Source organism: Tasmannia lanceolata, unplaced genomic scaffold (genome assembly GCF_043159265.1).
Source record: "Tasmannia lanceolata isolate RefF3 unplaced genomic scaffold, GAP_Taslan_0.1 ptg000002l, whole genome shotgun sequence".
Lineage (NCBI taxonomy): Eukaryota > Viridiplantae > Streptophyta > Magnoliopsida > Canellales > Winteraceae > Tasmannia > Tasmannia lanceolata.
This window is the reverse complement of record NW_027518679.1, coordinates 32,285,339-32,304,068: the sequence shown is the minus strand read 5'-3', so window position 1 is coordinate 32,304,068 and position 18,730 is coordinate 32,285,339. Positions and strand designations below refer to the sequence as shown.

General features: G+C 40.5%; 1 protein-coding gene and 1 pseudogene across 1 annotated transcript; both read right to left on the bottom strand.

The window, feature by feature from the left end:
* Positions 1 to 7,539: 7,539 nt before the first annotated feature.
* On the bottom strand, positions 7,540 to 8,262 carry LOC143884207 (putative calcium-binding protein CML23 pseudogene; annotated as a pseudogene).
* A 4,355-nt stretch (positions 8,263 to 12,617) lies between these two features.
* LOC143890626 (uncharacterized) lies at positions 12,618 to 15,948 on the bottom strand. The gene is made up of 4 exons (XM_077395328.1): positions 14,764 to 15,948; positions 14,060 to 14,650; positions 13,758 to 13,894; positions 12,618 to 13,512 (listed from the first exon to the last, which is right to left on the bottom strand). The coding sequence occupies exons 1-4, from the start codon at positions 15,946 to 15,948 to the stop codon at positions 12,618 to 12,620; spliced, it is 2,808 nt and encodes a 935-aa protein (XP_077251443.1).
* Positions 15,949 to 18,730: the final 2,782 nt, after the last annotated feature.

The window sequence follows — 18,730 nt, the reverse complement described above, 5'->3', positions numbered from 1 at the left end:
CTCCGTTTCTTTCTATGCAAGATGAGTGTAAACAAATTTTACGCCCATTTTTACACTTAAAAAAGAGTATAAATTTGGTTTTACTCTCATTTTACATTGACAGAAATGCAGATTATGGGTTGAAAAGTATAGAAAAAGGAGTGTATCTATCAAAGATGGTGAACATATCAGCTCAGGGCAGTAATAAGTGTAATTCTCTTTGGTGTTGTTATGTCATCTATCATTTTGCCCTTTCCGATTCTTTTTTATGGGACCACGAGTTGCAAACAAGACGAACAAGGATATAAATGTTAGAATCAACTAGTGGTATATAAAGGTAGTGTGTATGGTATAATGTTTTCAAGAATATATTAAGATTTCACAATAAAATTTTTGGTCTCTTAAAATCCCCACACCGTACATTAGCTAAAATCAGTGTTTAAAAACACGGATGCTGGTTAAAACACAACCAGAGAAAAACCTAGTCGACTCGGCATGATGCGGTCGAGTACTCGGTTGACGCGGCTGAGTACTCTGTTGATTCAGTCATAACTCAGGAGAGTTAAAGGAGTTTTGATTGACTTTGTAGGGAAAAATGTGGACACGAACAAGAATGCGGCCGAGGTAAAAGGGAGTTAACTCGGTAGAGTCTACTATAATGCGGGGGAGTTTCAAGACTATGGCTAAATCTATGTTTGTCTTCCCAATTTCATCGAAATGACCTCAATATTAATACTCTTTATTTTAGATAAGGGTTTGAGAGTGTGTGTGTGTGTGTGTGTGTGAGAGAGAGAGAGAGAGAGAGAGAGAGCTCCTTTTTATTCCTCCATATCCCTTATTGCGAAAAGGGAAAATGTCAGCTTTTTCAATGGTATTCTCTTCATCTTTAGTCTTTACTCTGCCACCTTTTCTTCCTGGGGCCACCCCCTTATAGTGTAGAAAGATGAGAAATTTAGAATTTTCACTAATTTAGTATGATAATAATGAAACACTAACTAGTGCTTATATGGAGCACTTTAGGGGATAAACAACGAAATTTAGAAATCATCCTAATCATAGTATAAATGGAATATTTTTCAGGCATGATCAGTGAAAAATATGGATCCTCTGCCATTGAAGATGTTATGCTCCTTCCTAAAGATGGGTCCCGCTTGTGAACAATAAAGTGATTGGAAAGGTTGGCTTTGTTGGGGTAGAAATCTGCACACAAATCCGACGGTTGAGGATCAAAGGGAGTGATAGCCCTAGATCTTATAACCATCACGTGAACTTTAACTCTGAACGTGTACTTCGCACGTGTAACCCATCCTGCCCCACAAGTGTTCTTCTCCCTAGGATGATTATGAGTAGACCTGGCAAAAAGTGACCCGGACCCACGGGTCCACCTGCCCCGCCCGTAAATTACGGGTCAAGGTCACCAATCAGTGACCCATTTGAAATTGACCCACGGGTCCACCCGACCTGTCAAAACTGGGCCGGGCCGGGTGGACCTACGGGTGCCCGTAGAGAAGTGCAGAAGGTTTTATTTTGGCACTTTTGACCTTTTTTTCCGTAATTGTCATAATTCTTTTTCTATGTAGTTTTATCCGTAATTGTCATATTTTAGAACATTCTTTCAGTTTTTTTTTGGTAATTTTTCTACTTTGCTTCCATTTTTCCGTAATTTCTCATTTAAAATTTAGTACACCATGATTATTAATTATTGCTATTATTTATTGCTAGCCACCTTTTCACAAATAGTACTTCTGCTGATCTTTGCAGTTTGCATCACATCGACAATAAGACAAATCTCTTAAACAGTCAACATAAATGGTTGGCGAAGGTGGCTAACAAATCCCTATACAAACAAAAAAACATCTTGAAAAATATGTCAAAAATCCGGGTGACCTGCGGGTCGACCCGGACCGTACGGGCCGGGTGTAGGTCCAAGCTTAGTGACCCGTAAAATTTTCCGGGCCCGTTTGACCCGGACCCGTACGGGCTAGGTCAAACCCAGCCCGGCCCGCCTGTTTGCCAGGTATAATTAAGAGTCATGACCCTTTGATTTTGTGAGGGTTTTCGTACCATTGTTTCTAGAATTAATGTCTCACAGGATTAAGATGATTCTATGAATGATTTTTAGGCCACAGCCTATCTATTGCGCGGACCAACAAATAAATGGTTTAGATCATTAAAATAGGCAGGGCCCATTTATTTCCCCAGTGATTTTATATGGTGCCCAAGTATGACTTCTTAAGAGACTATTGATGGATCAAATATCAAAAGTGGTACTTCTGAGGTACCGCCTACATTGGACTTCATGCTAGGGCACCATATAATGATACGTGCTAAATACAGATTCCCCAAAAAAACGGCTGTAAATCTTCTCCAAATAAATCTCCCAAGCTTTAGGCTTTTAAATATTTAATTTGAGTCCTTTAGAGTTGTGTTTGTTACTTTGTTATATGGAATCGTAGCTGTTATCACTTTTCCTAATTTTTCACTTTGTTAGTTATCTTTCGGGTCGTGCTATTACATGGGATGTAGCTCTTCTATTTAAAGGGCCTCTTTATCAATAATAAAGGGAAGAGAATTTACAGTAAAAGAGAAACTATGTTTCTAAGAGAGTTATGGTTCCTCTCAATTTGAGCCATTAGGAGGTTCGGTTGCCTCGAATCAACCTCTTTCCCCCTCATTTCTATTTTCTTTTTGTTTATTTCCGTTACGGCCGATTAGGCACGTAACATATAATTTCTCCGTACCAACACTATAATTTCTTCCAAAATTGTGATAAATTGGATGGGTCTTCATGGCATGCTTAACACTAATTTCTTCCAAAATTGTGATAAATTGGATGGGTCTTCACGGCATGCTTAATTAACAGACAAATTAATTAAGACAAGGAAGAACACTTAACCCTCCCAAGAAAGCACACAAGGATCTGAGGTGAGGTTGATCTCCAATTAAGAAACTCTTATATCAATTAACCCCATGCCAATGATAAGAAAAATTCTGAATAAGAGCTCTCATGACAATCCATTCAGAGAGAGAGAGAGAGAGAGAGAGAGAGAGAGAGAGAGAGAGAGAGAGAGAGAGAGAGAGAGAGAGAGAGAGACCAGGGGGCGGGGGGCGGTTGGGGGTCTGCTATTCACCATTTATTTTGCAAAGTAACGACTAATCGGGCCTCATGGCACTGTTTCTATGTTAGACAAAGTTATGGGAAACTGTTGTAATCAGGTGAAGACGTATATTAGGTTAGTTTTCTCTTAAAATGAGCTATTAACGTAGTAGCTAGGAGCTGAAGTTTCAAAGAGGGCCATGTGGACTAAGTTGTGTATGCTCATTCCCCATTGAAGGGAAGGAAATGGGACCCACAGTAATTTAAGGAGGACCCACATTTTCCGAATGGGAATGAAGCTAACAACCACAACAACATAACGGATCCCACCTTTGAATGATCTGAATCGTCCATCTGATAGGTCTTGCTTTGGATCTACTATAGTCCGAAAATTAGGCCAATCATGCAATCTTAACTTCCGTGTGTGAACTATTGCACTACATATAGAGTTCTCAATCATGAGTTCATGACAAAATGGTGCACACCAAGTCATCAAAGGCCTGTTTGGATGCACAAAGGAATATATATCCCCGTATTTTTCAAAAAAGTACCAACAGAGATTTTATATGATGTGTGGGTATTTTTCAAAATGTACGGTACGGCCCATTCCATAAGACGATCCAAACCTTCCATTTTGTGACCCAACCAATGGAAGGTTTGGATCATCCTATGGAATGGGCCTTACCACCCTTTTTGAAAAATACGGGTTTATACAGCCCACACATCATATAAAATCTCCCGGCCAATTTTCCTCCCTTATCTGTGTAGGGCATGAACTTGGAAGGTCTAGCCTTGTGGCACCCTATGATGTGTGGACGTTTGAAATCTCTGTTCAAAATTTTATATGCATAGCCATCCATTCATATATGGATCTTTTTTTTTGTCGGTTAGTAAGCTGGGATTGAGTTGAGGAACAAACCCTTGACACTATAGATAATCTCTTTATATTCTATTGTCATAGCCCAAAAAGTAGAGAGAAAAGTTTCCCTCCCACACAACACATACCTCATGAATTTAACCCAACCCACATGGTGTAAAGTTATTAATAACCAAACCCTCATGGTATAAGGTTATTAGTATCCAACCGTTCAAGGTGAAGGCAAAATTTGTCTATATAATTAAAAACGCAAATTAACCATGGAACACATTGAAGAAACTCCTTGCACTTTGTATTTTTCTGTCTAATTGAAATTCAAATGGAAGCTCCATTTGGTTACAAATTCATGCCATATGATGAAGAATTATTCACTTACCTCCAGATTTTTGTCTATGAAGTCCCTCTGCCGTCGAATGCGGTAACGGCGGCTGAAGTCTATAAGGTCGAACCTTGGAAGTTGCTTTCAGGTAGGCATATTTGATCTAGAGATGTGCTAGCAACTTTCGTATAAAGGCATTTTGAGGCTGGTTGTTGCATGAGAGCAACCACACAGGCTCATTTTAAGTACATTTGGTCTTATTCATTTAGTCATCTGAGGTGGCTGCTCTCACATGCAACAGCCACAGCCAGACTCGAAATGCCTGTCGGCGAAAGTGGTTAGCAAATCTCACTCACCTTGTCTTATATTATTTAACCGACTGTTAAAACCTATTACAATTCCCAAAAAGGTCAGCTCCAATTAAAAAAGTAAAGACAATGTGAGTTCTTCTCATTATCATAACGTGGTAGTCTAAATATCAATTAAAAAGGTCAAGACAATGTGAGTTCTTCTCATTATCAAAACATGGTAGTCCAAATATCAGTTTTTAGGGGCCATTAGGATCTGCGGATTTTAGAACTTTGATTTCGTTCAAATTGTAGTCGGGAGACGAGAGGATCGGAGGAGACCCGCTGTCGTTTTCTGTTTTCTCGCCCTTCTTTCTGTCGGAAAGAGAGCCGGAGGTCATTCTTCTCTCATCTCCCAACTACGATTTTGAGGAAATCCAATATTCTAAAATCCGCGTATCCAAACAGCCCCATATTGATTTCTTTTATTTTTCTCGGCGACTGTGAATGTGATTTTTAAGGGGAAGCGATATATCTGGCCCCTTTTCTTCCTGAGGCGACCCCTCTACTTTATTTATGGAACTCTTTTTACACTACAACGGGGTGGCCCGGGGAAGACCAAGAGGATGAATATATCATTTCCTAAGGATCAATATTGTGGGCCAGCCGAAACCATAGAACAATGGCTATTAGACTCCAAACCAAGATCATACACCCCCAATAAATAATTCTTGCAAATATAAACATTATTTTTGAAAATGAAGAAAATATCTCGTTTGCAATTTGTGCACATACACAGGTGTAAAAGCTAACTATGTTGATCGGAAGAGGACAAAGTGGTATCATTTGTTTGGAAAGAGAATGACATTTGGTAAGAAGAGGGTGAACCGATCTGTTGGATGTGGACATTGGAAGGTTACAAATGAAACCCGGGAAATCACCAACTCTGAAGGAAGTGTTATAGGATTCAAGACACCTCTAGTGTTCGAATGAAAGTAGATCAAACGTCGAAGAGAGAGTCTAGATGGAATATGCACGAATACACTCTGTCCAACAAGGTAAACTTGGATTTCGGCTTTGATTTGAGAGTCAATGTCTGTCAAATAGGAGATTTTATACTTAGTATTTTCTAAAAAGTAATGGAGGGCTCACTTCGTAAGATGATCCAAACCGTTCAATTGTCGGGCCACAACGTAAATAAGTTTCACCCCAAAAATCATCTCCACAGGATTATCCAATCCTCCAATCTATAGAAGTTTCAATTATCTGCAGTCCCTCTACAGATCAGAGGGTTAGGACTTAGGATCATCCTATGCAGATGATTTATGTGGCGGCCTAACAAATGAATGGTTTGTATCATCCTACGGAGTAGGGTCTGGATCATATACTTTATGGAAAAGTGAGCCCATAGGAATGGCCTAGCAAGTCCAATAAAATCAGGGAAATGTTATCAGGACTATTGTATTTTGATGATGGCACCCCTCACTTTATTAAAAGTACAGTACGGCCCACACGATAGGATGATCCCAACCGTCCATTAGATGGGCCACAACCTAAATTGGTTGTGCCCCAAAAGTTATTTCCATAGGTTGATCCTAACCCTCCATTCTGAATGTTAGAGGGTTGATCCTAACCCTCTATAACCCTCTAACACTCAGATCAGAGGGTTATGGTCAACCTATGGAAATAATTTTTTGGGGCACAACCTATTTAGGCTGTGGCTCATCTAATGGACGGTTTGGATCATCCTATGGTGCGAGCCATACTGTACTTTTAATAAATAGAGGAGTGTCATCATCAAAATACAATAGCAGTGCTTATAACATATTCAGCACTCCTGTATGAAGAGCATGAAAAGCTTCTAAAAAAAAAAAAAAAATTTAAATTCCAATTTTGTGAGTGTTTACTGTTATAAAATCTTATCTGCTCTAACTAAACCCTAATTAACACTGTTAAATTAAATTAAAATGCTTATTTTTTTGTGCAGTGTGATGAGTGGGCCCTCTGTGTAATCAAGGAGAGTAACAGGGGCCTACAAGGAGAAGGCCCATCTAACCTCCCCGTGGACCCATTTTGGGAACAGACATTAACTGGTCGTCCTAATGAAGAACAGTCATCTAATCAGTGGCCAATAGCATCTGCATCAAATTCTTTCGCACTTGGATCAATTCTAGATGCCGACATGGTTGATACATCACCATTACATTTGTATGGATCAACCTCAACATTGATCGATGATTTTTCTCATATAGACCATGATCCCATTCCAGATAGGGATATGATCGACGAATATCTGGCCGGCGAGGGACCCTTTTAAAAGAACCCATCATGGTTCTACCTCTAATATTTAGTTGCCGATGTTATTTCTAATCAGATGAAGTTCTTGATAGATTCTGGGTTATAAAAAGATTAGATGAAGTTCTTGTTTTATCCTCAGTCTTGTGAGCATCTTTTGGCCTAAGTTTTTTTAAATTTTGTTTTTTGTTTTATCTAGACCGGGGCATTGTGGTCATCCAATTCTCCAATGGGTTCAAATATTGAGCAAAAAGCTAAAAAACGGGGACTGTTTAGAACTAAAACCATGAGGAGTCGACTCAATTCAAACTGAGTTCAGTGCTTTAACAATTTCATGTGGGTAATTTTCTAATGAAAACTCCGCTATAGAGTTTTTGTCGACTCGTGAATGAGTACACCGAGTTGACTCTGACTTGGCGCTCACTTTTGAGTCCAGTCAAGTTTTTGAATCATGGAAGTTTCTACAATTTACAAAGGAAACCTTGTGTCATAAGGAAAACAATCAAAGAAAATCAAGGCAAACTGAGTTTTATATACCCACAAACAAGAAGTAACTCTTTGGGATTTGTTATTCTCTATTTGGAAGAGCTGTGAAGAAGAAGCAAGAAACTCCAATGTAAGAGCAAGAAACTTCTTGAGCAAAAATTCACTTTTTTTAATTTCACAACAGATCTAAAACAATGTAAATGGAAACCAAAAAATCATGGCATTTTAATTACAAGTATCTATAGAACAAAAGTTCACATATCAATTACAATATTTTGATCACGAAATCAAGCTCTAGTCATCATTTGTATGAACTCTTCGAAATTCACACCACCATCTCCATTCCTATCAACTCCCTCTATCATCTTCTTACACTCACCTACTGATGTTTTCTCCCTCATTGAACATAAAACATGGTGGAGCTCATGTGCAGAGATCAACCCATTTTTGTCCCTATCAAATATAGTAAAAGCATTCCTCAAATCCTCAATACATTTCCCAGAATCACTCTCCGACCTATTCACAACCATAAATTCTTCCAAATTTATATACCCATCTCCATCCAAATCCGCGGCTTTCATCATTAATTCCACCTCCTCCTTAGAACATGAACTACCTAGGCATTGTAGCATCGATTCGAGCTCCGAAAATGATATCTTTTCATCGCCATTTGTATCGAATTTTTCGAATACTTTTCGGAGGTCGCCGGAATCTTGGGTTCTGAGTGCTAAGGAAGAGGATTCCGGCCTAGATTTTGGGCTCTTTTCTAATGATTTCTCCTTCTTCTTGAACAAATTCGTACCCATTTTTTGAAATTTTTTTTTTTCTAACTCTATTGAGAGATTTCGGAATGGTGACGAAGAAATGAAACTGAGTGTTGAAATAGAGAGAGATTGTTGTTCCAGAAAGGTCTAGATTTCTAGTCTAGAATAGTCTGGGATTGGGATAAGGGATAAGATCATTTTATAGAAGCAGAGGATGCCACGTGGCTTCAAGCGTGTAACACGTGTCCGTAGATGGTAGATTACTGACAACGTATATAAGGACTTATCATATCCATACACGTGTATAAGTTGCAATCTAAATAGTTTATTTTTCGCCACGTTTCTTGGTTGGTTGGATTCCCTTCTTTGGGGAGTGAATTTTACTGGACGAATGATAGAATGAAGGGCGCACTTGCAAAAATCACCTTCAAGGACGCCCTTATTGGTTGATTTCTTCAAAGTCAACAAGGTTTCTACTTTTTTAGGCGCGTCACACTTTGCAGAAATATAGGGGTGCCGATGTTAGACTGAAGGACGCCCTTGTAAAAATGGGGTGAAAAGGGGCTCTCATTGGCTGCGCGTCTACCATTTTGTTAAGGAAACCCTTTTGATTATGTATACTCTCCCATTCGATCTGAACCATCCTATTTGGAGGGTTTTCATTCGAGGTGGGCCCTCGACTTTTAATCTTTGAAAAAGGGAAATGTTTTCAGCACTACTGTATTTTGATGGGGGCACTCCTCACTTTATTAAAAGTACGGTATGGCCCACACCCTAGGATGATCCAAACCGTCCATTAGATGGGCCATAGCCTAAATCGGTTGTGCTCCAAAAATTAATCCATGGGTTGATTCTAACCCTCCGATAGGTTAGAATCAACCCTCTAACTTTCAGATCGGAGGGTTAGGATCAGCCTATAGCCTATAGAAATGATTTTTGGGGCACAACCTATTTAGGCTGTGGCCCATCTAATGGACGGTTTGGATAATCCTATGGTGCGGGCCATACCTTACTTTTAATAATCAAAATAAAGTAGTGCTGATAACATTTCCCTTGAAAAGTCATGCTTATCATAAACGTAATATTTTTCATGCATGGTTTTTCATCCTAGGGTTGCAACTTTGGCCGGATTGGTTAAGCTTTTGCTAAAAAAATATAAATTAGAATCAACCCAATTTTAAGGTAAAACCTCTCCCCGAATTCCCAAAAATCAACCCGAGTTGAACCCCTTATTTCACATTGGGTCGAGCAAACAATTTGGATCCTCATGTCATTGAAGATGTTACGCTTCTTCCTAAAAGTATGCACGCAAATCGGACCGTCCAACATGAAAGGATATCGGTGCCTAGAGGTGATAGCCCTAGATCGTAACAACCGTGATGTGAATTTAATTTGAACTAGTACTTGGCATGTGTATCCAATCGTGCCCCAAAAGGGCCAAAACTGTTCTCCGTGGGATTATTACAATCCTTCCATTTGTGGTGGTTTTTGTATTGTTGTTTTTTGAATTCATTTATCAGGGTTAGGATGATTACGTGGGTGGGGATGAAGAAATAAACGGTTTAGATCATTAAAATAGGTGGGGTCATGTTCAATAAGTTTTGTATGCTCATTCCCCATTGGAGGCAAGGAAATGGGACCCACACCCATTCACGGAGGGTCCACAGTTTCCGAATTGGTAATAAACTAATGATTTTCATCTTGAGGCACGCCCACGCCCACGCCCACGCCCACAACAACATAGTGGATCCCACCTTTGAATGATCTGAATCATCCATTTGATAGGTCTTGCTTTGGATTCACTATAGTCCAAAAATTAGGCTAATCATGCAATCTTAACTTCAGAATGTGAACTATTTTCTATATAATACAATTACCTAAAAAGCTTATGCTGTTAGTCTTATCTAATCATTTATACTTTAAAACTTTGCTCTGATACCATGTGAAACCTCCATTTACACTTTTAACATATAGTTTTTTATGGTATGTGTTCAATGAGGAAAAAGTTAGTATTATTGGATGTTAGGATGAGCAATTGGCTTAATTTTTTTTTTCATAGGAGATCCAAACCAAAGCAAGATTTTTCAAATGAACGGTTCAAATCATTAAGAGAAAGGTGTTATATATTATAAATTATTATATTACTAATAATGTAATTGGTATTATTAATTATATTATATTACAATAATATATTTTGAAGGGAAAAGGCAAAAATTTTTTAGACTTGTGCAAGTTCCCTCCATTAATTTGAAGGGAAAAATCAAAGTCTTGAAAATTGTGCAAAGTTTCTTCCATCTTTTTCATTTGAAATCTTTTCAAATGCTTTGGTATAAATTATTTGAAATTTAGTGAATCCGACATGGAGATTTGGATTTCAAACCCCTTCACTCCTTCATCTATAAATAGGAGATGGTTTCACTCACCTCATTCAAGTTCTTTTGAGCTCTTTCTCTTTGAGAGAGCACCATGAAAGAACTTCAAGTAATAAGAAGAAGAAGAAGAAATAAAAAGACGGTTAAGGCCTAACGGCTATAACTGTCATTTAAACAAAAACGTTTTAATTGCCGAAACAGTTTTCTGTTAAATGACTATATTTGAAGAGATACGCCTCTTCTTTAAAAGGGTGCGAGTCTCTTCATGAGAGGGTCTCTTAGCACCGATTCAGAGTCTATAAAAAGACTCGATCCGAGTTTGCTAAAAATTTTACTTCTTCAATTGTTCACTTCTCTCTTTCATATAAGTTTAAACAATTTTTTTTCTGAGTGGGTTATGATTCGTGAGAATACAGGAAGTGCAGCCCTGTTAAAATTCTCAGTTGGGCATTGTATCCTAGAGATAGAATTTCAAGGGTCCATCTGCATCTATACGTGGAAAATTACTATCTTAAAGATAGGTTTCTGGAAGTGCCCTGCCCAATTAAGTCTTTTGTTCTGTCTTATTTCTACAACAAAAGGTTCAGTCCTTAATGGGAGGAGACTCGTCCATTGGAGTTCAAACAAAAATTTCAATCCTCGGAGGTTGGCATCCATAGCAGCCAAGATATTGTTTGGTTGTTGCATGCTTGGCATCATCAAGGATTTCCCGAGCTAGCCAAGAAAATGCACTTTTGATAACTATATTATTTTTTATAAGCCCAGGGTATTAGGGGTGCAACTCGAATCAGGTTCAACCCGGAAAAAAAAAATCAGGTCGGGTTCGGGTTGAGTGTTCCCAACCCGGGTTGAGTTCAAGTCGAGTCCGGGTTGAGGGTTTGGGCAACCCTACCCGTGTGAAACCCGGCATTTTTTTTTTAGTAACGCTTAAAAACTCGGTTTGGGTTGGGTTGAACTCGGGTTGGGTTCGGGCTGGAAAAAAGAGTTCCTCGAGTCAGGTCGAGTTTGGGTTGGAAAAAAGGGTTCCTAACCGACCCGAGTTGCACCCCTAAAGGTATCCTCACCCCATTTACAACATGACTATTCCCTACGGATGCGTGCAATCACCCGTAAACCGAGCATCGGGTAAGCTCGGGGGGTGTCGATTTATGGTGTTTAGTTGCCAATTTAGCATCACGATCCCTAAAGATTACCAGACAAGATTCATAGGTAATTATTGCATGTTTGATGAAGTAGCATCCATGTTCCTTCCTTGTACCTTCAATGCCAAATTTCTCAAAAGTTGTTGAATTCGTCACCGAAAATTTTGCCTTTTCTCTCTCTTTCTTTCTTTTCCCTCTCTTCTTTCTTTTCTTTCTATATTGGTAATGACACCCCCTCCCACTACTCTACGAGGTTGGCAACAAACCACTACTTCTCACTATTTTATTTTTTTTGAAATGGCAAGATGAATTCATTAAAAAGGAAGGGGACCGAGGTGGGCCTCAACCAAAATTACAAGAAAATAAAACAACAATAACAAGAAAGACAAATCTCAGGAAGGAAGGAAGTCAAACCACTCCAACTCCAACCTCCTAACCCCACTTCTAGCCAAGGAGTCCGCCTCCCCATTAGCAGATCGCCGAACATGATTGAAAACAATAGATGAGCCTGCAATTAAATCATCTATTTCATCAAAAATAGAAGAAAATCTCCAAGGAGGCGACACCAACCCCTTCAACCATTTAATCACATTCAAAGAATCTCCCTCCACAATAGTGATATCCATGCTATCTCTCTCAAGCCTTTTTATGCCATGATAAACCGCCCTCACCTCGGCCTCCGAGGCATCACAAACTCCAAGAGGGCCGGCAAAAGCCCATATAACTTCACCACAAGCATCCCGACACAACCCACCAACACCGGCCGGGCCCGGGTTCCCAATATTCGACCCATCAAAGTTAATTTTGAACATTTCAATAGGCGGAGCCTCCCATCTCTGAACAATCGGATGCCGGATCTTCCTACTAAAGCAAACAATCCTCCAACCCTCCCATAAGTCAAAGGCCGATACAAAACGGAAAGCCGGTAAACTTCTCGCCCATGAAATAGTGAGCGCAATAATTTTCATATATATCCAATACGGAGATTTTGCAACCCCTTCAAAGACACGGGAGTTTCTCTCTTTCCATATCACCCACCATGTTGCAAGAAGACACAAATTCCACAATACTTTGCCCTTCTTCTTCCATAGCACAAAGGTCCAAAGAAGAATCAACTCTGGAATAGAAAATGGAAAAATCCAACATATGACGCGTAAAGGAGCAATGCATGAAGAGATGATCCACAGATTCACCATCTTTCAAGCAGAGGGGGCAATGGTCAACAAGCATCATACCGCGCTTCCGGAGGAAGTTAATCGTTTGAATCCGATCACGACATACCGCCCATCCGAAAAAACCAACTCTAGGCGGGCAATGAAATTTCCATACCTCGGCTGAAATGGAGGATACACTGCAAGGCAACAAGCTGAAATATAAAGATTTGACAGAGAAAAAACCAGACGATTCCGCAATCCATACTCTTTTATCCATACCGCTTCTCTTAATGTAGCAACCATCTAAAAGCTTAAGAAATTGGGCAACCGACTCTAGCTCCCGATCAAAGAAATTCCTTCTAAACCTAGGGGACCAAACTAAACTACCCCCTTCTCGAGAAAAGCATTCAGAAACAAAACTCTCTTTCTCAGCGGCTACACGATATAAATTTGGGAATAAACTCATAAGAGGCTCCTCAGCACACCACACATCCCTCCAAAATTTTATTCGATCCCCCGAATACACTCTAAATCTAACCCTCAAAAGAAAAGCAAATGACATTTTCAAAATGTCACGCCAAACAGTCAAACCTTGTTTCTTGAAATGGTTTTTAGATTCCCACTTTCCCGGCTTGCACCCATATTTACTCCCAATTACCCTAACCCACAACTGAGAATTTTTCTCCTCGAACCTCCATAACCATTTTCCTAACAAGGCATGATTAAATTCTTTCACTCTCCTAATACCAAAACCACCATTCTTAACAGGTAAGCACACACTTTTCTAACTGACCAAAGAAATACCCTTTTTCCTTTCATTGCCTCCCCATAAAAATCTACGTTGGATTTGTTCAATACGCGATACAACGCTGACCGGGCATTTAAACAAAGACAAAAAATATATATGGGAATATTGGCCAACACCGCCTTAACCAACACAAGCCTTCCCCCTCTAGAAACAAGATTTCTTTTCCATGATTCCAACCTCCTTTCAATTCTCTCTACAACAGGATCCCACAAAGATTTTTTTGGTCTCCCCACCCCCAATGGGAGTCCCAGGTATGAGGAAGGCAATTGATCAAGCTGACAACCCAGAGTCTTAGCCAATTCAAGCGCCTCATCCTGCGGGATGTTTAGGGTATATAATCTAGATTTATGAAAATTGGATCTCTGCCTCGTAATCAACTCATAACATCTAAGGGAAGATTTTTAATTCATCGCTTGGATCATGTTTGGTTCACAAAACAGGATCGTATCATCAGCAAATTGAAGATGAGACACTTCTACCTGCTGGCTTCCAATCTTAAAACCATTGAATAAGCCCAACCCACTCCCTTTATTCATCAATCTGCTAAGAGTCTCCGCCACGATGACAAAAAGAAAAGGGGATAAGGGGTCACCCTGCCTAAGTCCTCGAGATGACTTAAAAAATCCTTTAGGGGACCCATTAATCAGAATGGAAAACCAAGCCGAAGAGACACAACCCCTCATCCATTCTCTCCATTTACTTCCAAACCCCATTCTTCCAAGCAAGTAATCTAAGCAATCCCATTCCACCCTATCATAAGTCTTCTCCATATCCAATTTGCACATAAAACCTCCCATGCCATTTCTAAGATAAAAGTCAATGGCCTCATTCGCAACTAATGAGCAGTCAAGAATCTGCCTATTAGCCACAAAAGCACTTTGGCAATCTGAGATAATGGATGGAAGCACCATCTTTAACCGATCCGCTAGAACCTTTGCCAAAACTTTGTATAAACATCCCACTAAGCTTATTGGACGGTACTCCGAAATTTTAGAGGCACCAGGAACCTTATGGATAAGGGCAATGAAAGTAGCCCCAGTGCCTTTATCCAATGCTAACCCATGATAGAACTCCTCAAAAAATTTCAGGATATCCCCTTTTACATACGACCAACAGGATTGGAAGAAAGCTAAACAAAAACCATCAGGACCAGGGGCCTTATCCTTACTAATAGAGAAAACACCTTTTCAACCTCCTCTTCTTCAAAGGGACTCTCTAATGCAACCCTCTGAGCCATATTCAGCCCACTAAACTCCAGATCTTCTGGAAGAGGTCTCATGATACCCTCAGACGAGTACAGGGACGTATAAAAATCCAAGATCACTCTAGTAACCTCATCCTTCCCTGACACTCTGATTCCATTGTCAACCAAAGACTCGATCCTATTTCTCCGTCTTCTGGCACTGGCCATAGCATGAAAATAAGCCGTATTTTTGTCCCCCTCCTTTAACCATCTCACTCTCGATTTCTGCCTCCACGTTATCTCCTCATGAAGCAGCAGTCCTTTATGCTCTTCTTTAACCCTACCCAATTCCTCCCTCGAAATTACGGACCCTAATCCAGATTCTTCCAACACATTTAAATCACCAATTCTATTTTCTAGCCAAACTTTTCTACTCGAATCAGCTTGACCTCTTTCAGCTACCCATTCCTTTAACTTTTTCTTTACATACCTAAGCTTCTGCCCAATAACCACATCCGCTGGACCCTCACACTTATGCGCTACCCACCAACCACCCAATCTTTCCTCCATGAGGGGAATTTGAAGCCACGAAATCTCAAACCTAAAAGGAGGAGGTCCCCAAGACTCCATTCTAGGATCCAAGAGAAGAGGACAATGATCAGATACCGAGTGAACAAGAGTCTTTTGGAGAACCTCAAGAGCCAAATTCAGCCAACCAGGACAAATAAGAAATCGATCAAGCCTACTAAGACTTTCACCTCTGCTCCAAGTAAACCTAACTCCAGATAATGGAAGGTCAATAATATTATGCTTTGAAATGAAAGTTGCAAAAGCAGCCATGTTTTGATTTGCTCTCTGACATCCTAACCTTTCACAAACAAACCTAATTTCATTAAAATCACCCCCTATACACCAAGGATAGGACCACCTATCCCTAACTCCGTTTAGCTCTTCCCAAAACAACCTCTTATCCGCCCAAAGAGAATGACCATACACCCCAGAAAATAAGCATACAGCCGCATCTTCCACCCTACGAAGGACAATAGATATTGAAAACCTACCCTTCCATTCCTCGGACCTAACCCAATTAGATTCGTCCCAAGCTATGAAAATGCCCCCCGAAGCACCAATAGCTTCAACAAAAGAGAAACCCCAATGCGAACCAACACCAAGACTTTTTACCATACTCCTATCAATAACCTCCAATTTGGTTTCTTGTATACAGATAAGATCCGGTTTTGACTTTTTAACTAACCCTTTAACTTGAGCCCTCTTTGCCAGAGATCCCAATCCATTAATTCCAAGATAGTATCTTCATAAGGAAACTAATTTAACTGATTTCCTCCCCTTCCTCGCACTCTTTTTCCTTCCAGAAAGACAAATGCTTGACTCTTCCTCAACTGAATCCCACCATAATTCACCTCGGATTTCAATCTAGCCAACTCCCTGAATTTTCTCTTTGATGATTCATCAGAATAACTCATCGAATTATCAGACACCATAGTATCCCTCATCTCTGAAGCTCTAATCATGTCTCTAAACTCGGGCATAGGACCAGGGTAAATCAAGCCAAGCTTGTGACTAACATTAACCGTATGATTCACCGACTCCTCTACAGCTTCCAACCCAGAACTCCCCCCCTCCAAACTCATGGTCCCCTGCTCCAAGATAGGATCCACGGAATCAGAGAAAACAGAATCAATATCATCCAAAGACATTCGCCTTATATCATATGCTACATCATGGACTGGCGATGTATGGACATAAGAGTCTGTACCAGGACCATTGGTCCTTTTACAGCCAAGAGAACTAATAGCAGCTTTATTGCACATGGATGTATCCTGCATTTCAACACCAGAATAAAAACAATCATTACCCATAACATAATTAGAAGAGTTCATACCTTCGATAGGCCGGACGCAGGGGCTGCCAACCCCCAACTCCAGATGCGGTAAATGGCGAAAATCCATTAATGGATATTCCACCACTGTAAAAGATGATAAATTGTGTTTCAAACCCCCCGTGGACATTACTCCCCAACGAGCAGAAATAGAAGCCATATATCGATTCAACCCTCCAAAAGAATCAATTGAATCCATACAGAAACCAAAATTTCCAAAGCATATTTTGGCCAAATTAGCAAAAGCGTAATCCTCTTTAGGGTATCCATCAACCACCTCCAAACAGAAAGAATCACACACTCTATAAGAAAGCCCAATCGAATTAGAACGATAAAGGATGCGAAATAACGTCTGATTATCATTCAAACTACCGCGGCCACACGGACCAATAACCACAACTCCTTCCTTAGGGGCCATCCTAATGTCGTCATCTATCATCACTTCTTCGGCTTCATCATTCCACTCCTCTGCATTATCAAAGTCGAAATGGGCAGCCACTTCCGACAACCTCAATCTGTAGAGATGATTCTCCGTGCTGCAACCTCTAGACAGAGAGCCAACAAATCGGCTCTCCTCCAAAGGTGAGATCAAGGAGAAAGAAGGACTTAACATATCTCCACCATCCCCTTCCTTTAGGATACAACTATAATCTGATTCTGGAGATAAGAGATTATCATTTGAGGAAAAGGAAGGGGATTTTGTTAAGGTCCACACGTTTAAACACCCACCAAAAACCTCACATATGGATCGAGGCCCAAGACCAGCTACACTATCAATGTGGGCCAAGGCCCTATATCCATTGCCTGTCATAGGAGACTTGGGAGTCAAGGCTCCAGAATAGCTGTTTTCCTCGCTACTATAGGTTCTTGGGGAAAGCGCTGCCAAAATATCGTTGTAGCAATTAATAGATGCAGAGGGGTTCACAACTTCTGATGCTGTATTATTTACACCACACAAGCTGCGCCACCTGTACTCCACAGGCGAAACCTCATTCTGAAATTCAAAGATTTCACCAACTGGATTAGGGCTATCATGCGCCACATGCAACTCGCTTAAACAGGGCACTCTATCATGCGCCACCTCCCTCGCCGCTACCATACCCGGAATAGGAAAAACCTCTACCTCCTCCGCCCCTGCTTGGAATAAATTACCAGGCCAAACCTGTATAGGAGGCCGATGAACATCGTGGGAAGAAAGAGCCTCCTCCAAATCTCCTCCCTCACAGCCACCCATATGCTCCTCCACCATCAAAAGACCAGGTTCCTCTTGCAAAAGATCCTCAGCAGGAGGCAGGCTCCTAGATCCAAGCTCGCTACCAGATTCATTTGATGCTTCAGAGTCACGATCCGAACTGAGTTCTCCTTCTTCCACAACCTTTTGAACATGCACCCAACTAACAGTCCCATCCATTGAAACCTGGATGGATAACTCCTTACCCAGTACCCCTTCAGAAGATATCTGAAACCTAGCTTTGGAGTACCCGCTACCAGCTAGGCATGATGAATCAAGCTTTACAACTCTCCCAATTTTTTCCCCAATTCTCCTAAAGTTTTCTTCGCACCACGCCTCAGGCGGAACTCCTTCAACACTCCACCAGTTACAATTCCCCTCTTTTGGAAATTTCTTATTCCACAGAAGAAGTTCTAAGAATGGAGAATCCATATCACCTTTCCATGAAGCCATAAGGTGTGATCGGTCAAAACCTAGTGCAGGCGTAATCAGCACCTCAAGCTCGCCAATTCTATATACCACCACCTCACAAGTATAGCTAATTTTACGAATAAGCCAACTCTCCAGCGCCTTCAGATTACCAGACCAACCCGGTTTAATCTTCCCCCAAATACCAAGATCAGCGTTGCTTATAGATTGCAGAGGAACCACCTCCAAATTGAACACCGCTCCATCAGAGACAGCTGGGTTAATCTTCCCAGATAACACACCCACCAGATATTCCACCACACTATTAGGAGCAACAATACCATCTCTTGCCTGGTAAGGGAAATTGAAGTCTAGGTTAGACCAAGGTTTGTGACAACCCCAGCAAACCACTCTTTTCTTGAAGTTCT

What these genes read in the sequence shown, in the direction of transcription:
- LOC143890626 (XM_077395328.1), bottom strand. Translation starts at nt 15,948, where the DNA reads ATGGTAAAAAGTCTTGGTGTTGGTTCGCATTGGGGTTTCTCTTTTGTT. An exon ending in AAGAAGAGGAGGTTGAAAAG is followed by an intron (nt 14,651 to 14,763) that starts GTGTTTTCTCTA and finishes TTTTTTGAGGAG; the next exon opens with TTCTATCATGGGTTAGCATT. An exon ending in GTAGAGAGAATTGAAAGGAG is followed by an intron (nt 13,513 to 13,757) that starts GTTGGAATCATG and finishes TTTTGGTATTAG; the next exon opens with GAGAGTGAAAGAATTTAATC.